A 19,910-nucleotide genomic window follows, 5' to 3' on the forward strand; every position below is an offset into this window, starting at 1 on the left:
GTCCCGTGTTTGTTATCTACACCGGATCTCCAATCCGATAATAGCTTATGTTCAAATCACTTCAGGTCTCACGCCTACTATGCTCTGTAACCTCGGACTGTGGAACCCTGCAAAATATTTGCATGACACTAATTTGGAAGGGGCAGAAAGTCATTTAGATGGGATATTGATAAAGAAATATAAATTGCTTAAGTGATTGAACAAATTATGAAAAATGGAGTTCAATGTGAGCAAACAAAAGATCCAGTTTGGACCCAAGAAAAATAAATTGGAACTTTTTTTAAATGGTGAGAAACTTGGAACTTCAAAATGATTTGACAATTCAAAAGCACAAATGATTAAAAACCAGTACACAAGTACAGAAAGCAATCAAAAAGATTAAAGAAATGTTGGCATTTTTCTTAATGATTCTAGTATACAAAGGAGGAAATTATTTTTCAGCTGTGGAGAGTTTTTGCTCACTCTAACCTATAATAACACATTCAGCTTTAAGGAGTGCATGTGAAAAAAAATGTATTTGTCTCAGAGTGAGATTATGCCATCTGGTCCTAGACCGTCACACAAGGAGAAACAACTTTTCTGCCTTTATCATGTCAAGCCTCCTAAGAATTATGTATTTTTCAATAAGGTTACCCCTTATTCTTCTGAACTGCAATGAGCACAGGCTCAAACTCTCCTCATAAGATAGCCTCTCTATACCCAGGATCAACCTAGTGAACATTCCCTGGGCTGCCCCTTATGCCATTTGTCTTTCTTTAGCGCGGGGTCCAATACTGTTCACAGCATTTCAGCTGTGGTCTGACCATTGCCTTATATAGTTTTAGCAAGACTTACCTATTTTTACATTCTATGTGGACTCAGCACTAATTCCTGTGGCACTCCAGATCACAATCCTGAAAATGTCTCTCCTCATCCCAATTCTCTGCCTTCTATTAGTCACCCAACCCTCTAGCCATACTAATACATGACTCCCAACATCATCCACATCATCGCTGTTTGAACACTTTGTCATCCCTAACAACTAGCCTTATTACTTGTCTCCTGTGAAGCGCTTTGCAATTTCTTTTTTATTCATTCAAAGGATGTGGGTGTTGCTGGCTGGGTCAGGAGTCACTTGTAGTACAGGTAAAGATGGCAGATTGGTTTCTCTCAAGCTATTGCACTCTAAGGTCTCTTTGTTTAGCAACACTCCTCAGGACCTTATCATTGAGTGTATAAATCATGCCCTGATTTGCCTTTCCAAAATGAAGCACCTTACATTTATCTAAATTAAACTCCATCTGCCACTCCTCATCCCATTGGCTCATCTGATCAAGATCCTGTTGTAATGGTGAGGTAACGTTCTTCACTGTCTACTACACCTCCAATTTTGATGTCATCTGCAAAACTTACTAACCATAATTTCTAGATTCACATCCAAATCATTTATATTATTGATGAAAAGCAATGGACCCAGCACCGATCCTTGTAACTTGCCACTGATTGCAGACCTCCAATCTAAAAACCAACCCTCCATCACCACCTTCCCTCCATCTTCTAACTTCGAGCCAGTTCTGTTTCCAAATGATTAGCTCTCCCTGTATTCCATGTGATCTAATCTTGCTAACAAGTCTACCATGAGGAACCTTGTCGATCATCTCATTGAAGTCCATTCACATGGTCTTAAGTCCTTGAAAGGAAATCCTAAGAAGAAAGGAGGTTGAAAGGAGGTTGAAAGGACAAATGTTGTCTGTCAACCCTTTTAGAAGTATGAAAGTTTGGTCTACCTTACAAAATAGGAAGCTAAAATTTAAATATATCTAATATAAAGTCAAATCTAAGTCCATGCAAATATGATAGAAATATAATCTTCACATTAGTGTCAAGTCACCATTCATTCCTTTTTTGTGTGTTGCAATAGCCATTCCTGTTATATGCATGCATGTGAATGTGTTTATAAGCATAATTGTGCATATTCCCACCTAAACCAGAGTAAAATTCCACTTTACCTTTCTACTTGTGTAATGTCGAGCACTGGAATCCTGAGCATCTTCCTTCTCAAACACACATCGTTTGCTTGCAACGCCCTCTAATGGTCGGGTCAGATAATTAGAAGGGGATTGTTTTGCTTTCCTGCTATCACTTCTCTGCAAACAAAAATATGAAATGAGATTCAATAACATGCTTAAAACTCTAAATGCAGCATGAAAGTCTTATTTCCAATTGCATGCTTCAAACCTTTTTATTTGATTACGGGATACCTTACTCACAAGGGACGGTGTCGCTCACCTGGATTGCCTTTGTATATTGTTCAAGTCTGTCATCAATCTTTTTTGGAATCCTTAGACTAGCACTGTTGGGGAAAAAAAGGAATACATTTGTTGAGACTTCGTAACTAGCTTCATAATGTATTTTCATATAACCAATAAATGACATTTCAGTACACTTACCTTCTTTGGAATGGTTGGCTTTTCACCTCGGAATTTGAAACCTGAAAAAAAAAAGTACTTATATTAATTTTGCATATATTATAGTTTCTGCTACTCCTTCTTCCAAAATCTTCTCATATGCTCCAAATGGCAACACTGAGGGACTGCTATGAAAAATGAGCAGAGGAAAATTCCTCCAGTTTCAAGAAGCCTGTTGTCTACAACAGAAGTGAACAATGTACACTTATTAAGTGTTCACCCTGACACATAGATCACCTAAAAATAAGTGAAAAACCATTGGTCGCATTCTCAGGAAAGCAAATTTCAATTTCCTCCCTGTCCACCAAAGAAAACCAAACAAACTGTCCAGGCATTCAAACTTGACCATTCCATTTAACAGGGCAAACGTGAGTACTGCAAATGCTGGAGATTAGAGTCGAGAGTGTGGAGCTGGAAAAGCACAGCAGGTCAGGTAGCATCCGAGGAGCAGGAGAATCGACAATTCGGGCAAAAGCCCTTCATCAGAAATTACACTTAACAGGTAAGCCTTCCATTGTCCAATCAATTACAAGTGTAACTTTCCACAAAATACCGATGCATGGAATTACCATGGGGTTCTTCAGTTTCCTGTTATCACTTCGGCGAAGGACAGTGAGGAACCCTGCTGTTTCTTTAGCCTGATCACTGATCTTCCACTGCAGTTCCAATGGGAGATCAGAGGAACACGACACAAATTTCCACTTTAATCATCGGTGTCTGTACTTAATTTTTATTCCAATTTTCTTTGAAATTGTGCAACCAGATTCTCAGGAAAGGCTTGACTGAGTATGCATGCTAGAATTAACAAATTTCACAATGTTTACACATCTATCAAAGGACGGATATGCAGCTTCACTAACTTGGGTGGAGATGGTTGCGAGGGCTGGGGTCACTTTAAGCAAGGTGCTGTGATTGCACTAGCCAGGAAGACAGTTATGACATTTGCTTGGGAGCAGCAGATTCATGCACAGGTTCAACATGACATTGAGTCTTGTCTTTTCAAAACTGAGTTCCAGGATTCCATATTATAGAGACTCAGGGTGCATAACAGGCTTATTTATAAGAAGAAAGCTTCAGTTTGCCTGGTGATTTCCCAGTTGTTCATGCAGTCCTAACATTGCTAGATATGATCATCAAATATATTTACTGCAGGATGCAACTCAACAGACAATACTTGGCTTATTTTTTTTTAAGTAGTTAAACAAATGATTATCAAATGTGTTTGTTTGTAAGTTATTACACATATAGTAAATTGCATCACCATATTGGCAATGTAAATGATCAAATCGGAGATCTATATCAGTAAGCCGCTACCTACTGATCACTTTGATTGCACATATATTAAATGATGACTTAGATTATAAAGCAAAAATAGCCAAACTGTGTGAACTGTAAATTGGTTCCTCAGAAGTTTAACAGTAGACTGCGCAGAAAGTCATTTAAAGCAACTCTTTTGCTTTTCATGCTTTATTTATCGAGTCATACAGCTCGGAAACAGAGCCTTCAGTCCAATTCATTCATACTGATCAAGTTTCCCAACCTGAATTAGTCCCACTTGCCAGTGTTTGGCCCATATCTCTCGAAACCTTTCCTATTCATATACCTATCAAAATGTCTTTTAAATGCTGTAACTGTGCCTGGATTTACCACTCCTCTGGCAGTTCATTCCACATTTGAACCACCCTGTGTGTGAAAACGTTGCCCCTCAGGTCCCCTTAAGTGTTACCCCTCTCACGTTACAAATATGCCCCTAGTTTTGAACTTCTCTATGGCACAGAAAATACCTTTGCTATTCACCTTATTTATGCCCTTCAAGACTTTATAAACTTTGATAAGGTCACCCCTCAACCTCCTACACTCCAGTAGAAAAAGTCTCAGCCTATCCAGCAACTCCCTATAACTCAAACCCTCCAGTCCTGGCAACATCTTTGCAACTCTTTTCTGAATCCTCCACAATGTAATAAGATCCTTCCTATAGCAGGGTGACCAAAACTGTACACAGAACTCCAAAAGTGGCCTCACCAATGTCCCATACAACTAACAACATGATGTTCAAACTTCTATACTTAATGGTCTGAGTAATAAAGGCAAGTGTGCTAAACACCTTCTTAAACACCCTCTCTACCTGTGACACCACTTTCAATGAACTACGTACATGAACCCCTCAGTCTCTCTGTTTTACCAAAGTATAATACATTTATCTAAATTAAAGTCCACTGCCACTCCTCAGCCCACTGGCCCAACTGATCAAAGTCCCTTTGTGATCTTAGATAGCCTTTATTACTGTCTACCACACCACCAGTTTTGGAGTCATCTGCAAACTATGCTTCTTAGATTCTCATCTATACAGAAATGACAAATAAATGACAAACAACAGTGGACACAAGACCGATCCCTGCAAACACCGCTGGTCAGAGGCATGGTCTGAAAAACAATTCTCCACCACCATTCAGTCACCTACCATCAAGCCAATTTTGTATCCAATTGGCAAGCTCTCCATGAATCCCATGTGATCTAACTTTACTAACAAGTCTAATATGTGGAAGTTTGTCAAAGGCGTCACTGAAGTCTATTCCAAGTGTTAGGATTACCAGTCAAAAAACTGTCAGTGTTTTTGAAATTGCATCATTCTGTTGGCGCATATCAATTCTATTTCACTTTTACAGCTGTTCCTGGATTATCACCAGTTTAGTTAAAAGTGGAGCATAAGGGTATAATATAACAGATTTGCTCTGTTTGCATAGCAAAATTTGTACTTTTATTCACAGTATCTGAGAGTATGCCAGTACCATTGTTGATATCAGAAGCTACCCACACCTAAATGGCTATATCACTGAAACATTACAGTAACACAGACTTACTCTGAATGATGTGGCTCTTGAAGTGAAACGACGAAAGGGTACAGCATTGGAATTGGAATCTTCACTACTGTTTTCATTTTTCTGATGCTGTATCTGTGTGTTAACAGCAGATGTTCTTTTTACTTCCTGAAATGATATTTAAAAAAGAACTATTCCAATTATACTCTTTCTTTTGAACCTTCTTCATTGCTTATAAATTTCACTTGGATAAAATCTCCAGGAGAAGTAATATCATCGAGATGAGACAGAACTGCAGTGTGCTAACACTGGCACAGTTCCCTCGGTGAACACAGTTATAATAGGCTGGCTTGGTCTTGTTTGCATTCAGCTGCTTGCTATTTGAGTTGGAAAAATAAGGAGATTATGTACATTTATGGAACTTACACCCTGTGGCAGCTGAAAAGAGACCAGCAGATTTGTATCAATCAATTAATGAACCCCTATGGTCAACAAACTTGCTCCTTATACAAGTAGATATTTTGGAATAATGGAGTAGGGTTCCTTCTGGTTCAGTTAGAATATTGAGATTTAATGACCAATAACTGAGCAAACTGTAACTTCTAGAATGAGGAAAGCCAAATGATCTGTTAGAAGTTTCCTTTAATTCTTTTTTGTCCATTCATGGGTCACTGATAGTTGGTTACTCCATGACAGTAATGCTATTGAATGTCAAGGGGTAATGGTTAGATTCTCACGTGATGGAGATAGTCATTGTCTAACAGCTAAGTGGAATAAACGTTACTTGCCATTAAATCAACCCTAGCCTGAATTTTGTCTTCATGCCCACAAACATGGACAGCTTCAGTATCGGAGAAGTCAAGAATGATGCTGAACATTGTTTGCTGAAGATTGCACATTCTTACTTCTGATTTTATGCTGATAGGAAAGTCATTTACACTGGCAGAAAGCAGCTGAAGATAGATGGGCCCGGAACACTATCTTAAGGAATTGCTCCAGTGATGTCTGGAGAATGAGATGGCTGACCTCCATTTCCATTTGTAAGGTAAGAGTGACAGCCCTTGAGATGAAGACTACGGTTGACCAAGTATGGCACCAAAGACCTCTAGCAAAACTGGAATCAATAGAAAACAGGGGACAAACTCCGCTGGTTAGAGTCATACCTGGCACATAAGAAAGATAGTTGTGGTGGAGGTGGTCAGTCATCTCTGCTCCATGACATCTCTGCAAGAGTTCCTCAGGGCAATGTCTCAGGTCAAACCACCTTCAGCTGCATCATCATAAACTTTTCTCATCGTAAAGGTCAGAAATGGGGATGTTCACCAATGATTGCAAAATGGGCAGCACCATTCATCACTCCTCAAATATTGAAGCAATCCTTGTCCAAATGCAACAGGACATAGACAATATCCAGGACTGACAAGTTGCAAGTAACATTCATGTCACACTAATGCCAGTCAATGACCACCTCCAATAAGAGACAATCTAATCATAGCCACTTCACATTCAATGATATTACCATCATTGAATCCCCCTTCTATGAACACCTTAAAGTTTATCAATGACTAGAAACTCACTGGACTTTTCATATAAACATAATGGCTACAAAAGCAGGTCAAAGGCCAGGAATACTATGTGAATAACTCACCTCTTGACTCCCAAAGTCTGTCCATGATCTACAAGGCATGAGTCATCCCTTGTGGTTGGAGGGTTCCTAGGCGGAAGATGAAGCACTCTTGCTCCAGCCGTCGTGTTGCTATGGTCTGGCTATGGAGGAATCCAAGGACCTGCATGTCCTTGGTGGAGTGGGAGGGGGAGTTGAAGTGTTGAGCCATGGGTGGTTGGGTTGGTTGGTCCGGGTGTCCCAGAGGTGTTCTCTGATACGTTCCACAAGTAAGCGGCCTGTCTCCCCAATATAGAGGAGGCCAGATCGGGTGCAGCGGATGCAGTAAATGATGCGTGTGGAGGTGCAGGTGAATTTGTGGCAGATATGGAAGGATCCCTTGGGGCCTTGGAGGGAAGTAAGGGGGGGAGGTGTGGACGCACATTTTACATTTCTTGCGGTTGCAGGGGAAGGTGCTGGGAGTGGAGGTTGGGTTGGTGGGGGGTGTGGACCTGACGAGGGAGACACGGAGGGAGTGGTCTTTTCAGAATGCTGATAGGGGAGGGGAGGGAAATATATCCCTAGTGGTGGGGTCCGTTTGGAGGTGGCGGAAATGACGACGGATGATACGATGTATATGGAGGTTAGTGGGATGGTAGGTGAGGACCAGTGGGGTTCTGGCCTGGTGGCGATTGGAGGGGCGGGGCTCAAGGGTGGAGGAGAGGGAAGTGGAGGAGATGTGGTGGAGAGCATCGTTGACCACGTCTGGGGGGAAATTGCGGTCTTTGAAGAAGGAGGCCATCTGGGTTGTTCGGTATTGGAACTGGTCCTCATCTTCCGCCTAGGAACCCTCCAACCACAAGGGATGAACTCAGATTTCTCCAGTTTCCTCATTTCCCCTCCCCCCATCTTGTCTCAGTCCCAACCCTTGAACTCAGCACCACCTTCCTAACCTGCAATCTTCTTCCTGACCTCTCCGCCCCCACCCCCACTCCGGCTATCACCCTCACCTTATCACCCTCACCTATCGCATTTCCAACACCCCTCCCCCAAGTCCCTCCTCCCTACCTTTTATCTTAGCCTGCTTGGCACACTTTCCTCATTCCTGAAGAAGGGCTCATGCCCAAAACGTCGATTCTCCTGCTCCTTGAATGCTGCCTGACCTGCTGTGAATCTTCCTGTTAGCACAACTTTTAAAAATCACTCAGCACACCAAGTTATTTTTGAAGTAGTATTATATCAGTGAATGAGGAATCATTTGTATTCTGCTATATACCACAACAACGATCAACTAACTTACTTTTCATGATGTGATTGAGAAGGAAGTATTGATCAGCAAATTCAAAAGACCTTTATGGGATTTCTAAAATCTAACTCCCAGATCCATTTGTGCTTGGGACCTCAGCGAAATTGTATGCTGACAGGATTATGTCGTAAAAATAAAACAAGTGCTCTTGCTGTAAAGCCTGGGTAATGCCCAGTTTCTTGAACAAAACTGTTACATAAACTTGAAAATGTTATCAACTATGAGGAGGAAGGTAATAAATATCAAGAATGCACAGGATTATAGAAAGGGTGGACAAATGACAAACTAAATTTAATATAAAGATGTACGAAGTTGCTTTGGAAAGACAATATCAATTAAAGGATACAATTCTAAAGGAAGTCACCATGCAGAGAGAGAGCACATTTGTGTACATTGAAACTAAAGGGAATGATGAAAAAGCATTTAATAAGACATATGGCATTCTGGAAGATATAAACATAGAATCCGTACACAGAAACCTCACAGTGGGGAAACAGGGCCTTCAGCCCAACGAGTCCACACCGACCCTCCAAACAGTAACCCACCCAGAACAATTCCCTTACCCTACTACTCTACATTTACCCCTGACTAATGCACCTAACCTACACATCCCTGAAAACTATGAGCAATTTAGCATGGCCAATTCACCTAACCTGTACATCTTTGAATTGTGGGAGGAAACCGGAGCACCCGGAGGAAACCCATGCAGACACATGGAGAATGTGCAAACTCCACACAGACAGTTGCCCAAGACTGGAATTGAACCCGGGTCCCTAGCGCTGTGAGGCAGCAGTGCTAACCACTGAGCCATCATGCTGCCCTAACAGCAGTATTTTTTAATTTGCCAAAAATATACTTTCTTCATCATAGAATAAAATAGAGGAACATAAGCTAGGGAATTGTGGTAAACCTGTACAACACATTTGTTCAGCTATCAATGAAGTATCATATCCAATTCTGGGCAGCACACTTCAGGAAGAATGTGAAGCCATTATGGGGAGTGTCAAAAAGATATGTGGGAATGGTTCCAGGAATATGGAACTTGTTACATGGATAGGTTGACGACACTGCAGGTGATGGTTAGATTCTCACTTAATTCTCTTTAGAGAAAAGAAGATTAGAGTATTCAAAAATCATATCAGGTCTGGGCAGAGTAGGGACCAGACAGGAAGACAATCTTTCCATCAGCAGAAGGATCCAAAAACAGAAGGTGCCTGTTTAAGGAGACTCGCAGAAGAAGAAATACAAAATGGTCTACCTGCAAACATGGTGGAAGCATTTTCAATAAATGCCAGAAAAAGAGAATTGGGTGATAACATGAAGAGAAAAAAAATGTATAAGGCTACAGGGGAAAGGCATGCACATATGATTAATTTGAATCGCTGTTGCTACAACCATTCTATGGTTCCATAGCAACCATTGGAATCTATTGCCTTACCTGTGTACCTGCTTTGCTGACACTTTCTCGTTTAGGGGGCTCTTGTCCTGTTTGTTCACATCCTCTTCTTTCACCCATTTTAGGCTCAGTGGATTTTGCCTGAGGTCTGAAATAATCATTTGCAATCGATGTGCTGCTGTTTTCTTGCTGATAGCATTTGTCATTCTCGAAACTCAGCTGTGTTTTCAACCTTGGACTTTTCACTTCTTTTGGCTTTCCTAAGCTGTGTGAATGCAAATGGAGAAAGATATTTAATGCAAATGTGGATTGTAACATAGCACGTATCCAACAGCAAGCAATAAAATTGCAGGTCTTTCACAACCCTTGAATATTACCAACCACAAATAATGATAATAAGCTTCATCAGTTCTCACAATGTCAAAAGTCACACAACACTAGGTTATTGTCCAACGGGCTTATTTGAAAATACTAGTTTTCTGAGCGCTGCTCACAATGACCACAAGGTGGAGTACTACATTGCCAAGTTAAAGAGAAAGCTATTCATTATGAACATAACTATTCCCTTCCCCCCCAAAAAAAACTGGGTAGTTTGTAATCCCAATACACTGGTAAAGATGGCATGCAGTAAAAAGAGTTTAACCTGTTCAGGGCATCGTATGGATAATAAATAAATAGGCAGTGGAATCCTCCAAATAAATATTTTGAGGATTTTGATTTTTAGCACTTATTTCAAGAGGTTGGAGTACAAGAGCACATAGCTACTGCTGAGGCTGTATAAGGCTCTGGCCAAACTGCATTTGGAATATTGTGAACATGTTAGGGCCCCTGTATCTAAGGAAGGATGTGTTGGCCTTGGAAGGGGTCCAGACAGGGTTCAAAGGAATGATCCTGAAAATGACGGGCTTGTTGTGTGAGGAGCAGTTGAGGACTTTGGGTCTGTACTCAATGGAATTTATAAGAATTAGGAGGATTCTCATTGAAAATTACAGAATACTAACAAACCTGGACAGAGGGGACATGGAGACAATGTTTCCACTAGTAGGAAGACTAGGACCTGAGGGTCCAACCTTAAAGTGAAGGGACGATGCTTTAGAACTGAGATGGGGAAGAATTTCTTCAGCCAGAGAGTGGTTATTTAATGAAGCACACTGCCACAGAAGCTTGTGGAGGCCTTGAGTGTATTAAAGACAGACACAGATTCTGATTAGTAAAGGGGAAGGTCAAGGATTCGGAATAGAAGGCAAGAGAATCAGATTGAGAAACATGCCAGCCATGATCAAAGGGCAGATCAGGCTTGCCGGGCTGAATAGCCTAATTCTGCCATGGTTTTATGTAAGCTCCAAGATCGGCTTGCCTATAAAAAGTTAGTGTTCAAATCCAAATATTCTCATCCTCAAGAGATCAAATTATGGCCTAATTGTCTGGCCTGATCAGATAATAATATCTTTTGGCCCAATTATGTCAATTGTTGAAGGCAAATTTACACCTTACCATCTGCAATTACTTTATGCGCATAATCTGTAGCAAAATCAAAATTAATTAGAATGAGTAATCTTTCATTAATTAGAAATGATAAATTTCCTGAATGTGAGGATTTTGATCCTTACCTGGTGGCAGATACGTGAGACAAATTAGAAATTTTAACAATAATACAATGCACAATATGAAATAACATACAAATTTGGGACCTCCTACCTTATAAAAGCCCGTGTGGTATGTACTGGACTGAGAGGCGATTGAAGAGGTGATTGACTGCAGGCGTTCTCTTTACCAGAATGATTCTGTGTCCTGGCTACACTGCTGTTGGCCTCCTTTTCCTGCTTAAAAAGTAAAAAAAAAATCCATGTAAAGAAATTTCAATTACCATTTCCAATTTGTGATGCATCTTTGTAACAAATTAGAAAATATGTCACAGGGATTTTTTTTGTACATTAGTACGTTAGGAAAAGTTCTGTTGAGTACATTATTACCAAGGAGTTGAACTTCAAGAATTCTTCTTCCAGACTCCAAAGAAAATTCCCAGAGGACCTTCATATGGAATGGTTTGACAGCAGGCTGTACAAGCCTGGACAAACTGGCTCCCAACTTCACTATACTTGGGAAATTACACTCAGCCTTGAGTTGCAGAACCTTTTGAAGGGTCAGGCTTGTTACACCGACAGTCATCATTGTCTCTGTCCTACAAGCGATGCCTAGCAGACATGAACACAATATGCATTCTGCTGAAACAACAGTCACAGCACAAATTTGTCTTCTTAGGCAGACTACTGGGCTTTGGGGGTGGATCATTTGCTTGCAGTTCAAATTGGTTCTGAAAAGGCTGATAAATCTAATGCAGGGTCTGTAGATTATACCCCATGTATGGTTGGTGGTGCAATAAGGGTTAGGTAGATGGGCTGTTGGGCTCATCTGTTACACCTTGCCTTCATCTCCAAGTACAGTACTGCAATTTTCTTGGAAGTTGGGTGTGAGGCATAGAAAAGATATCTGCCATCCAGTAGTGTTGGCTTGGAGTGCTGTTGTACAGACACAAACATATCATTTTGACAACATCACCGCACGATACAGGTGAGACATTTAATTTGGTGGATCATGAAATGGGGTGGCACGATGGCTCAGTGATTAGCATTGCTGCTAGGGTCCAGGTTTGAATTCAGCCTTCAAGGACTGTGTGGGTTTCCTCCAGGTGCTCCGCTTTCCTCTCACAGTCTAAAGATCTGCAGGTTAAGTGGATTGGCAATGCTAAAGTGCCCTGTTGTCTCCAGAGATGTGCAGGTTTGGTGGGTTAGCCTTAGGAAATGTGGGGTTACTGGGGCAGGGGGCAGGTCTGCGTAGGATGGCTCTTCGAAGGGTCCATGCACACTTGATGGGCTGAATGGCCTTTCTGCACTGTAGCGATTCTGTGATTCTTGTAATTTACAGATAGTCATTGAGCAAGGCAATCAGCAGGAAAATATGAAAACTCTCTAGCCATTATGATTTCTATTTCAACTTAATCTGTAATAATATGGATCACTACCTCTGTTCACATGGATTCATATTAACTTTAATCAAACATTAACTCCAAAACCAAAATTCCATCCAGATAATCCCTGTTTTTGTCCTTTGAAGTGATTTATAAATTATTTTATTGTGGACCATCTAGTTTCACTGGTTTCCAAGTATAGCAATCAATGGATAATTAAACTAAATTTATGTGGGAATATGACTTCTGATGAACAGGAGCCTTCAGTTGAGCACTAAACCACAAAAATGTCCTGCTATTTGCATCCACACTCAACATTATTATTTGCTTACTGGCTTTGTGGGAAATTGTCATAACTGGGTATTGGTGTTCCTGGATCACCTATGGTGATCGAGCTTTTTAAAATTCCAACATGCGTGTTTTTAAAACAGAACTGATAAAACCAAAATAAACTGCAAATAAAAATTGTGGCTATCTGGAAAGTTACACCCGCGGGTCCCACAGCTGGAAATGCAATAAACATTTAGCTGTAATCCCAAATATCTCAGTGTGACCACAATAGTTTACGAAAACACAATGGTCTTGGGAAGAGACAGTTTAGTATTTTCCACTTTTCAGAATGGACAGATAAAAGTGGGTTTCAACCATAGTCCACGTATGTTAGTAATCTGAAACCCTAATATGTGATCTAGTGTGCTCATTTTCCGCTTGGGAACTCTAAAGCCTTCTGGATTCAACATAGACTTCAACAATTTTAGGGCTTGAAGTATCTTCCCCCATTTCCTTATCCCAATCCCTACATACCAGGCTTTGTTGCCACATGGTCTGCTATTACACACAATCCATTATTAGCCACTAGCGTGCCCCTTAGCATCTATTCATCTTCCCAGGCTGATTGTGACCCACTCCTTTGTCTAAAAAACTGTTTCTCTCCCTCTCTGAACTCTATTTCCAGCTAACATTTACTCCTTACCCCTCACTCCAGCCTATTTTCAGCATAGAGAAACTACTTCTTTTTAGCTACCATCAATTCTGAAGGAGGGTTACTGTACCCGAAAGATTAACTCTGATTTCTCTCCACAACTGCTGAGCTTTTCCAGCAATTTCTGTTTTTGTGTGTATGTTGATATTGTGAAGATTCTGGATTAGAGTGATGCTGGAAAAGCACAGCAGTTCAGGCAGCATCCGAGGAGCAGGGAAATCGACGTTTCGGGAAAAAGCCCTTTGGGGGGTAGGTATAGGACAGATGTTAGGGGTAGGTTCTTTACTCAGCGAGTCGTGAGTTCATGGAATGCCCTGCCAGTAGCAGTGGTGGACTCTCCCTCATTATGGGCATTTAAGCAGGCATTGGATAGGCATATGGAGGATAGTGGGCTAGTGTAGGTTAGGTGGGCTTGGATCGGCGCAACATCGAGGGCCGAAGGGCCTGTACTGCGCTATATTCTTCTATGTTCTATGTTCTATCAGGAAAGATGCAGAGTGCCTGAGGGTGGAGAGATAAATCTTTTTACCTAGTTTTTACCCTGATATTGTGAAGATCACTGTGCAGCCATTTAACAACCATCCACTGCAGGTAAAGAAAGGGAAATGTTTTCTCTCTCATTCTGAGTGCTGTCAGACAGGCACAATCAAAAGAAGCTCGAACAAAAAAAAGTAATTAACTGGCAAAGCCATATATCTCAAAACTGACTACAAATGTCAATGCTATTGGTAACACATCCACTTTTCATGAATTACTCAGAAATTGCACCATATATTTATTCATTTTTATCTGTTTTTGAAAGTCACCTCATTTCTAATTCATCTGCATGATATTGCATTATTTTTTTCTCACATTTAATAACTAATAAAGTTACAGTTTGCTCAAGCTAAACTGACTCCTTTTAAAACAAATTCATTTGATCTGGGAGAAAGGTATACATAGTATAGGACCCTTTGTAAACTGACCATGTCACCTCCAAGCAAGAAGACAGGTTAGTCATAGAAGAATGGAGTCAGAGCAATCAGTCACAGAATCCCTACAATGAGCTAGGAGGCCATTTGGCCCAATGAGTCCATACTGACCCTCTGAAGAGTTTCCATCCAGGTCCACCCCACTACTCAATCCCTGTAACCCTGCATTTGCCATGGCTAAGCCTCCTAGCTTACATATCCCTGGATACTATAGGCAATTAAGCATGACTAATCCACTTAATGTATACATCTTTGGACTGTGGAAGGAAACCCATGCAGACATGGGGAGAATGTGCAAACTCTACACAGACTATCATCAAAGGCTGGATTTGAATCCATATCCCTGATGCTGTGAGACAGCAATGCCAACCACTGTGCCACCATGCCACCCCCAAAGGTGAATAAAGAAGGATAGCCAGTTAGTCCCTCCTCACCCAGGGGCTTGACAATTTGGAGTATCCCATCTGGAAGTGTAATAGCTTGGTAGCCTCACCAGGGTCTGGTTGTAATACGAAAAAATACAGAAAGTCATAATATATTTCTATTTGAATTTCAACCCTTTATAGATAAACCAAGTGCAAGTTTGTGATTTTTCACAATGTTGGAAATCATCATTCCACTATGAATATTATTAACAAAAGAAAGCTTCAAATGCTGGATTCTGAAGTGAAAATAGGAGGCTCTAGAAATCAGATGAACATTCATAAAAAGGACAAAATAGTAGCACTATGGATAAAGAATAGGTAAATAATACCAATTAGACAATTATTTTCAGAAGCTAACACAGATATGATGGGCCAAAGGGCCTCTTTCTATACTCAATATTGCTATGAAATACACAACATATCAATCGTTAGCAAAAGAGAAAAAAAATATAACATTTTGGGTGCGTACCCTTCATTTAAAACACTCATTATGATTCTGACCACAGTAGCAAATATGTAATGTACCATGATAAAGCAAAAGAGACCTTTTGTGATAATTGCCATTTGGCAGAAAACTTAAAAACAAAATTTCAGGAGCCAAAAGTCCAACAGCTTGATAGCTGACAGAAAGGATTTAACTGAAAACATAATGAGGGTGTGGCACAGAACATATGCTGATACTGCAGACAGTTCTGTCTAGTTTCATTTTTGCTCTCCCAAACAATTACTTGTTTTTCAATGGAGGTGGTCTCTGCATTGGTGTGAACATTATTTTATCACAGGATTATCTTTATTATGGGACCAGATCGCAAATATGTTCCCACCATTCCACAAACCACAAGACAACAAGTCAGGGAGAGCATGTACCTCAGCTACAAAATAAACTGAATCCGCAAGAAAGTTAAAGTAAAATTCAATTAAAAGAAATGTTGGCCCTAGCATTTACAGGCAGGTGTGAGGATGGGAGGGCAAAGTGAAAACAGGCAATGGATCTGACAAGATGGAGGTCCTGATACTGTTACTGACAGAACTACATCGTCAATCGGTCCCTATCCGAACTGCCCAGAAGTTAAGTTGACTGGCTGTGTGGCCAGGAGCTTTAAGTGAAGCTAAGCTGTGGTAGGAAGCCATGGTCAGAGATGCTGGGAGCTATTGCTAGTTGGGAATAAAAGCAAGTGAACTCCTGGCAGGTTGTGATGGGAGAATAGAGGGGCAGTGGACAGCGGAGAGAAGGGCAGAGTGCTCTTGCTCCTCACAAAAACAGTGGAGTCATTAGCTGCCATCTCACTTTATCACCTGCTTTCCTGACTAAGAAAACCTTTGTATCTGTGATGAATTTGAAATCATCTCCCATTTCCACTGCAGAAGCTCAATTTAAACTGATGCTAATTAAGTTTCCCACGACGCCACTATGGGACAGTCAGACACTCTAATATCCTCAGCCAGGTGGGTGCAACATGTTAGTGATATGTTCATTATAGATAAATCTTTAATGCTCACTATACCCAACCTCATCCATTCCTTGGGTGGGAGTGGCAGGGATACTGGAGTGAGCACGGTTAATGCTAATGTTGTCAGGTATTGTTATTTCTGTATAACATTATAGTTTTGGGCTTCACACACATTTCTCTTTTTTGCTCTCTATTTAAGATGCTCAGCATGGCTTTACAGGGTCTGGCTGGCACTGGCAAATGAATAAAATAGGCATTCCTCATGTTATCATCTGTTGTCCAATTTATTTGCTCAAGGACCACTAAACCTTCTCTCCATCCCTTACAACATGGTGACAAGCAGTTATTTATTTCTGCCAGTTATTATCAGAAAACACAAAAACAACATTCACTTTCTTTATCTTACAGAATTACTCAGTAAAAATTGAACACTACCCTAAAAGCATCCTAATTCAACCTTCCTTTAGTGACCTTAAGGACACCAAACCTGTGAATACAACATATCTGTGACTGCAAAGATGTTTTTAAATTATCTGGAATCTATGTATTTTCTGTTTGCCAATTCAGATTTTTAAAAAATTGATGGATAATAATCTTGACATTTTTATTAACAGTTAAAGCATTGAAAGCACATTTAAAGACAAGTTAAGGGTGTCAGAAAACCTTGTCACTTAATTTAACCAGTGCTGTATGAAGCTTTATTGTCTTTACAAACTACACTCTCATCAAAACAAAAGGGCCTTGAAGTTGGGGGGGGGGGGGGTGGGTAAAGAGGTGTCACAGTGGTTAGCACTGCTGCCTCACAGCACCAGGGACCGAGTTCAATTCCCACCTCAGGCAACTGTCTGTGTGGAATTTGCACATTCTCCCTGTGTCTGCGAGGGTTTCCTCCGGATGCTCTGGTTTCCTCCCACAGTCCAAAGATGTGCAGGTTAGGTGAATTGGCCATGCTAAATTGCCCATAGTATTAGGTGCATTAGTCAGGGGTGAATGTAGGGGAATAGGTCTGGTTGGGGTACTCTTTGGAGGGTCAGTATGGACTTGTTGGCCCGAAAGTCCTGTTTCCACACTGTAGGGAATCTAATCTAAAAAAAAAATCAAACAAAATATAGGAAGTGTTAAAGAACCAAAATTAAACATGCTGATGCCTAGATTTTGAAATGGGTGAGACACCAACTTTTTCTGTTGAGAAAGTTGCATGCCTCAAAATAGACACTAGTTTAGATATCAGAGACAGGACAATGTGATTGCAACTCAAACATGTAAGGCAATGGAAGAACCTCAATCATCACAAAAGGGGTTGGAAAGATTGAACATAGTATTATGTTACAAGACGGGAGTCATACAGAGGAATCAGAAAGAAATATGGTAATAGTAGGAGATTAAATAGGGAGGAGGTTGGAAAATGCCATCCACAGTCACAACTGGGAGCCCTAAAGATCTAGTGCCAGAGTGAAAGGCTTTTCCCCTGGCTAAAGAGGAACCTGAAGGAGGAACAGAAGTGTGATTCAGTTGTCCTTGCAGGAAAAGTACGGTAACAACGGTCACATCTGAGAAAATAGCACAAGTTTAAAATTAAGGGTGTTATATTTGAATGCAAAAAGCATTCATAATCAGCTTGAAGAATTAATGGCACAAATAGGAATACATAAGTTTGATTTAATGGACATTACTGAGGTATGCTAACAAGAATTGCCTCACACAAGCTATTATTAACCAGGTGAGCTATGTTCCCTCAGCTCAGTCCAAAATTAACGAGCCTGAATTACCATGAAGACAAACAATGCACAGAAGATACATACCCTGTATTATATTCAGGCAACTGTTTGGTGAATATGTGTTTAATGTGATTGGTATCAGCTGCAAATAGTCATTACTGACAAGGATTCTGCTTCTGTCATTTTCTGCTCCTCTAGATTTATTATTTTCATTCTTTCATTGTCTTCCAAACACCCCCATTTATTTGGCATCGTCATCCCTTTTAAAAGCAGCATCACAGGGCCTGGTTTTGTGTTTCAAATCATTAATAAAATATATTCTGACATATTGACTGTTTGGTCTGTTACAATTGTAAGCCTTACAAGATTATGTTTTAGAACTGTAAAGATTTGTTTGTAAGAGTTATAGATAAGGACCCAACATTCACACTTAGGGCTAATGTGCTGGGGTCAAGAGTGTGGTGCTGGAAAAGCACAGCAGGTCAGGCAACCTCTGAGGAACAGGAAAATCGATGTTTCGGGCAAAAGCCTAGATGAAGGGCTTTTCCTGAAACGTCAATTTTTCTGCTCCTCAGGTGCTGCCTGACCTGCTGTGCTTTTCCAGCACCACACTCTTGACTCTAATATCCAGCATCTGCAGTACTCACTTTCACCTGATATGTGCTGAAGTCTGCTTGACAATAAGCCTGGGTGGTTTAATTGATGCAGATCAGAAAAGACAAAATCTAGAGGGAGGAGCAAGCTATTCACACGTGGGGACAGTAATAGTATTTTGTCAATATATAATGGGTAGACTGTGTATCTCCCCAAGTTCTAGAATGGTGGCAGTGATAGCAAGCTATCAGTAAAGGAAACCTATCCCATTGTTTTTAAATGAAAGGTAACTTGATCAAAGATAATGAATAAGTACCTCAAGTTAGGTACAAAGCAAATGAATTTCCTATTATCATGGAGAAAAACATGTGGGACTGTTTTTGCAGCAAATTTGATCAAAGGGGTCAGAGTTATTGAGTTTGAGTTGGAGGTATGAATATTGCAATGCATAAGGAAGGTGGAAAGTAAGCTGGACATCTTGATCCAGGAGGCAGTTGCATGCCTCAAAATAGACACTAGTTTAGATATCAGAGACAGGACAATGTGATTGCAACTCAAACATGTAAGGCAATGGAAGAACCTCAAATCATCACAAAAGGGGTTGGAAAGATTGAACATAGTATTATGTCACAAGACGGGAGTCATACAGAGGAATCAGAAAGAAATATGGTAATAGTAGGAGATTAAATAGGGAGGAGGTTGGAAAATGCCATCCGCAGTCACAACTGGGAGCCCTAAAGATCTAGTGCCAGAGTGAAAGGCTTTTCCCCTGGCTAAAGAGGAACCTGAAGGAGGAGCAGAAGTGTGATTCAGTTGTCCTTGCAGGAAAAGTACGATAACAACGGTCACATCTGAGAAAATAGCACAAGTTTAAAATTAAGGGTGTTATATTTGAATGCAAAAAGCATTCATAATCAGCTTGAAGAATTAATGGCACAAATAGGAATACATAAGTTTGATTTAATGGACATTATTGAGGTATGCTAACAAGTTCAACATAGTTGAGAACTGCTGGGTGCTTGACCTGTACAAAGATAGGCAAGGTAGAAAAGAAGGTGGATTGCTCCTAATAATAATCTATGATATATAGACAGTCAGGGGAAAGAACTTTATCTGGCAAATCATGATGCAAAATCAGGTAAGAAATAGCAAAAGGAAACATTGAAGTAATGGTTACAATTATGAGAATCAGAAGACAATCATCTTTTGGGAATTTAGCTCTTAGGGTAA

At 40.5% G+C, this 19,910-nt stretch overlaps 1 protein-coding gene across 1 annotated transcript in view; it reads right to left on the reverse strand.

The window, feature by feature from the left end:
- Positions 1-19,910, reverse strand: part of LOC122563232 (uncharacterized) — a 128,975-nt gene that overhangs the window by 36,581 nt on the left and 72,484 nt on the right. The window contains exons 6-11 of the mRNA XM_087973393.1: positions 11,270-11,394; positions 9,614-9,836; positions 5,309-5,434; positions 2,430-2,470; positions 2,269-2,332; positions 1,989-2,126 (exon numbers count right to left, since the gene is read on the reverse strand). Coding sequence (XP_087829519.1) covers positions 1,989-2,126; positions 2,269-2,332; positions 2,430-2,470; positions 5,309-5,434; positions 9,614-9,836; positions 11,270-11,394 — 717 coding nt within the window. The remainder of the gene's footprint in view (positions 1-1,988; positions 2,127-2,268; positions 2,333-2,429; positions 2,471-5,308; positions 5,435-9,613; positions 9,837-11,269; positions 11,395-19,910) is intronic.

This window comes from Chiloscyllium plagiosum, unplaced genomic scaffold, assembly GCF_037043375.1.
Source record: "Chiloscyllium plagiosum isolate Xiang-an unplaced genomic scaffold, Cpla_swu_hap1 HiC_scaffold_26, whole genome shotgun sequence".
In the NCBI taxonomy this organism is placed as follows: domain Eukaryota; kingdom Metazoa; phylum Chordata; class Chondrichthyes; order Orectolobiformes; family Hemiscylliidae; genus Chiloscyllium; species Chiloscyllium plagiosum.